Here is a 5,501-nt window from a genome sequence, read left to right as displayed (position 1 = left end):
TTAGATCTGTTTAGTTTAGCTTAGCTTATTTAGACAATTAGTTATCATTGTATCTTGTACCTGTCTGTAATTTTGTTTCTGTAACTTTGTCTGTAATTTTGTTCTGTGTTGTAAAGCACTTTGAGTCGCCTCGTGCTGAAAAGTGCTATATAAATAAATGTACCTACCTACCTACCTACATTATGTTTTATGAGAGAAAAAAAAAATATTAGCAGAAAAAAGAAAGTTGTCAGATTCTGTTGATGGGAAGCTCCGAGCTCAACAGATGCTGTTTTTTTAGACCATACAAAAGTAGATGATGATCTCACATTCAGCACATACAGACAACCACAGACACATTTTCAGCTAAATTACACAGGATATGGTAAACGCATCATCATCTTTCAACACTGGGTTGAAAAGCAGTCGAAATCAGAAAAGTCACATTAAACTTATTTATTCAGACTGCGCTGCACAGCTTACATCAAGAGTTCATGTAAAAAGTGATGCACAGAGAGTACATTTGGTAAAAAAGCAAAGTATCTTTCTAATAGTATATGAATTTCACTAAAACATGTAAATGATAGTTTGACTGGTAAAGAAATAGGCTTTAATCCTCCACAAATACAGAAAAAAAAACATTTTTATACACCTCTTTTACTGAAAACACATTAAAAGAAATTCCTCTCCTCGCCTCACATCAGAAGCAAACAATAAACAGAAAACAAAAACACACTTTATCAGGTTTTCTTAAGCAAAAGCACAGTTTTCTGGTACAAAGTACATGTAACCACAAAGTATATTATAGGATACATTATACCAAAATCTGACAAAACAGTTTAAAAAATAGTAAAAATATAATTAACTTTTCTTATGAAATATTTGTTCTTTTCCAGTTTCTAAAGAAAAAATTAATATATGGAATAAACCAGTTTTTTCTTCCTTTTTTAAAGTGTTATTGCAGTTTTCATAAACTAAGGTAATGCTGAGGGCATGGGCTTAAATCCTCGGGGAGGTCAGGGGGGGTCCAGAGGAAGCTATACTTTTAAGCAATATAACAAACAGAAAGCAAATCCACCATTTACACTTTTCAGAAATTATGCCCCCCCCCAATCATCATCATCATTCTAACAGTGGTACAGTCCATCACTATAAACACATGACAAGTGATGTTAGCTTGGATAAATAGCTTCCATTAAGCCCCGCCTCCAAGGCTGCGGCGTTAGTATAATGATTACAGCTCCTGGGTTCCAATCCTCAGACCTGCACCCATTTCCTTCGACCACATGTTTTATTTGTCTGCTGAAGCTTAAATAATTTGCTTCTAGTGAGGAGCTATTTTGCAAAAGTTCACTTTAAACAAATGACGTGTCACACGTTTCATATATTTCCACAGCATTTTGTTGACTTCATCACCTCACAGCTGAATCTTGAGTAGACAATACAGTCTAATAATTAAATCAGAAAAACGGATGCCACACACACCAGGAAGAGGAGTAATTTTAAATTTAAGCTGTGTAAAATAAAACAAAGAAGACATGTACACAGCTTTCTGGATTTCTAATTTGATTATATGTAATAACTTTACTTTAATACTCCAAATTAAAAGAGATAAAATGGGGAAAACACTTCTGGCAAAAAATTCTAAAAACTATAAAACTGAGGATGTGGAACATTCATATACTATATTTGCCTTCAATCTAAACCGTCTCAAATGATATTTGTGTGCACACACATACAGTATATACAGTATATATGCTATTCTAGATAAAATGAAGAGGAATGAGGAAGAATCAACAACACAAAATAAACGCTAAGACTTCCTCATCTTATCTTCTACAATATATACAGTATATAATATTTTATTAAAAATGTTTTTATCGTTGGTTTCTATTTAGTATACCAGGATAATCAATTTGGTTTAAATTTAGAGCAAAAAAATACTATAATATTGTAGAATAAAGTGATATTTTCAGTTGACACATGAGAATAAAAACTAAAGACAAGTCATTAAATGGGGATAAAGGAGATTTGTTTCAGACGTGTAAAGATGTGATGAAGCTCATATTGTCTGAACTCGTGGTTTTAGACGACTTGTCCTCAGGGAACTTTCTTCCTGGGTTGAGGAAGAGGAGGAGGCTGCTCTTCATCATCATTATTCTAAGCAGGTCGAGGAGCCTGAAGGAAGTAAAATACAGACGATCAGACATGTTGGGGTCGGGCTTCATCTGAACTACAGGTTTCCAGAAGCCAAAACTAAGTGTTAAAGTGAAAAGAAGCCGGACACTAGCTAAAACTATCAAAATGTTAGCTAGAAGCTAAAAGTAGCCAAAAGTAATAAAAGCTTGGAAACTTTCCTTTGACCTTTGCTGCCACCCTTTTGTCACAAATCACTCCTGAAACTTTTCTCCATCCACTCCATCCTGCCTGGACTCTCTTCTTCACCTCTTTACCAAACTCCCCGTCCTCCTGGACAATGGACCCTAAGTCCTTGAAGTCCTGCACCTTTGTGACCTCTGACCTCCTTGTAGCCTCACTGTTCCACCTGCCTCCCTCTCATTCACACACAGGTACTCTGTCTTGTTGCTGCTGACTTTCATCCCTCCACCTCTCCAGGTTCTCTTCCACCTGTTCCCTGTTCTCACCACAGATCATGAGGTCCTCTACAAACATTATAGTCCACGGGGATTCCTGCCTGACCTCATCTGTTAGTCTCTCCATTACCAGAGCAAACAAGAAGGGGCTCAGCTGTCCTTCTGTCCTCATACATGTCCTGTATGAGTCTAACATTACTTCTCTGCCATTCCTGATGTCCTCATACAACACAACAGCTCCTCCCTCGGCACCCTGTCGTTTGCTTTTTCTAAATCCACAAAAACACAATGAAGCTCTTTCTGACCCTCTCTGTACTTCTCCATCAACATCCTCAAAGCAAAGATGGCATCTGTAGTGCTCTATTGCTACCCACAAATAGTCACCTCTTGTCTAAGTCTAGCTTCCACAACTCTCTCCCAGAACTTCATTGTGTGGCTCATCAATTTTATTCCCCTGTAGTTGCTACAACTCTGTTCTTAAAGATTGGCACTAACACACCTCTCCTCCATTCCTCAGGTATTTTCTCACTGTCAGAAATGCCATTGAACAATCAAGTCAAAAACCTCACTGCCATCTATTCTTCTTTCACTTTTATCTGTAAGTATCTGTATAGTCTGTAAACAAACTGCACTTTTGATGCTCATTTTTTTTTTAAATTTAATAATATTGGACTTATACTTAAAAAAACATTCAATAAAAATGGGCCAAACAGGGAGCCTTGGGGTGCTCCAGGTGTAATTTATAAAGAGGAGTGGGTGATAGTGCTATCTAAACTAGTTTTAGCTGCTTCTATGAGGTTTTCCTTCAGTGCAGTGAGTTTCAGTATGAACATGACTGATTATAAATAAAACATTACCCTCTAATCAGATCCCCCTTCTCCGTTTGCGCCGAACACAGCAAACAGCAACAATGATGATCAGCACCAGAACAAAACCTGATGAAGATGATAACATTAGTTACAAGACATGTAGACCTCCACAGGTGTGTGATGTGTTCACGTTTAACTCCATCAAGACTAATTTCAACATAATTCAGTGTAACTACACACAATATAATGCAATAAGATATTCAGTAAATAGTTTAATTCATCAGTTTTGGTTGAGAACAAACTCACCTCCTCCACCAGCTACAAAAAACCAAATACTAATCCCAAACAATTCGTCTGGGATACCTGAGAGAACTGTAAAAAAGGAAACATAAAGAAGGTTCTCTGAAATATTCCTACCAAATTTTAAACACTTGATAATTGGTTCTTTTAGCCAAGTGTGATGAAATATGCATCTTTAAAACATTTTAAGTAACCCTGCTGTAATATATTTGACCACAGAGTAAAAGAAAACTTGCATTATTGTTCTTGTGTGGAAACAACCAACATGTCATAAAAAAGTCTCAATGAAACAATAGTGAGCATCTCCAGTCCATAAAACTTGTGTTCAAATTGTGTGTTTTCCATTTTCTGTGTGGGAAAAGTTCTTGTTTTGTATCAGTGTGCCAGTGATTGGCTGTGGGAATCTTATGAGAGGCCCTTTAGGACATATGACATGAAAGCAAGAACAGTTTATGTCCTAAAGGCCTCTCATAGTAATCTCCATATATACTTACTCTCAACAAGGCAGTCATGAGTTGAAGGATCGCTGGTTTTAGAACTGACTTTGTTAGAAACTTCACAAGAGATGTGTTTTGCTTTTGTTTCTGAAGCTTCTTTTTCCAGAGGGCTTGTTGTTTCGTTGATTTCTTTACCATCCTGAAGCCATTTAACCTTAACATCTTTATGTTGCTAAAGAAAAAAACAAAACCTGACTGATTAGAAAATCAAGTAATGAGCACATTTAAGAGATACTAGAACTGAAAAAGTCTCATATATAGCAAAACATTTTAAGAACATGCTAACTTCCTAATTTTTAAAAACTTCATAAAAAAACACAAGTTGAGTAGTAAGAAAAAGCGTTTTTTAATTTCATAAAACATTTTAGGCTATTTTATTAATTGTGCATGGCTTTTATTTTGAAAAGGCAAAATGTAAGCTTTTTGACTCATCAATGTAACTGTTGGTCTATACCCTGTCTGTCTGTTAGCAAAATATCTCATCAGACAGACAGATTTTGATGAAACCTTCAGGAAGTGATAACTGGATGTTCCTCTAAAACCGATTACCTTTAGGAGTCAGTCCAATTTAAAATGGCTGTTACACATAAAGGCTATACTTCAGTCAGTTTTGCAGATATCAAGCTCAGGTTTGGTGTGGTAAAAGCTGAAAGTCCTTCACAACATAATCTGAGCTCTAACAGATCAATGCTAAATTCAAGATTTAACCAAAACTGTTACAACTTTTCAAAATAAGATGATCTTAAAACTCTGGCATGAAAGATAGCTGGTGATATGCATTCCTTCAGGGAGTGCTAGGCCTTTAATTGAAAAATGCATTAAAGGCCGAATCTGTTTGGATTTTAGGAGGCCTGAAAAGTTTCTGTAAAGTTTTTAATAATCTGTGTGGAGCTACTCTGCTTTGTTAAAAAGATCCAAATAAAAATGTTCTCACCTGATCAAGAACACATTTAAAGATGACCTTTGACCCCTTACACTCCGTCATTATGTTGGGCTTCGACACAGGATCTGAGTAGATTTGATGAGATGAACACAAGAAGAAGCACTGATGATTTTAGAGTTTAAATAATTAAACAATACAGTAAACTGTTGATGGATCTGTAGACATTTAATAAGAACTTCTGCTTTAACACAAATAACAAAACAAATCATAAACAGATGTGAAGGGAATAATATCTGAACAACCAACACATCATAAAAAAGTCTCAATGAAACAATAGTGAGCAACTCCAGTCCATAAAACTTGTGTTCAAATTGTGTGTTTTCCATTTTCTGTGTGGGAAAAGTTCTTGTTTTGTATCAGTGTGCCAGTGATTGGCTGT

The 5,501-nt window shown here is 35.9% G+C and overlaps 1 protein-coding gene across 4 annotated transcripts in view; it reads right to left on the bottom strand.

The window, feature by feature from the left end:
• Positions 1-420: 420 nt before the first annotated feature.
• The window catches only part of LOC108246777 (T-cell surface antigen CD2), a 59,256-nt gene continuing 54,175 nt past the window's right edge, over positions 421-5,501 (bottom strand). For 3 of the 4 annotated variants that reach the window (XM_037973907.1, XM_037973909.1, XM_037973908.1), the window contains exons 5-9: positions 5,114-5,187; positions 4,177-4,351; positions 3,689-3,754; positions 3,431-3,508; positions 421-2,157 (exon numbers count right to left, since the gene is read on the bottom strand). In XM_037973907.1, coding sequence (XP_037829835.1) covers positions 3,438-3,508; positions 3,689-3,754; positions 4,177-4,351; positions 5,114-5,187 — 386 coding nt within the window. In that variant the 3' untranslated portion in view covers positions 421-2,157; positions 3,431-3,437. The other variant, XM_037973910.1, reaches the window with a different exon arrangement.

The sequence above is a fragment of the Kryptolebias marmoratus genome, linkage group LG23 (assembly GCF_001649575.2).
Source record: "Kryptolebias marmoratus isolate JLee-2015 linkage group LG23, ASM164957v2, whole genome shotgun sequence".
Classification (NCBI taxonomy): Eukaryota; Metazoa; Chordata; class Actinopteri; order Cyprinodontiformes; family Rivulidae; genus Kryptolebias; species Kryptolebias marmoratus.
Note: the sequence above shows the minus strand (reverse complement) of the source record. Positions and strands in the feature narration are given on the sequence as shown.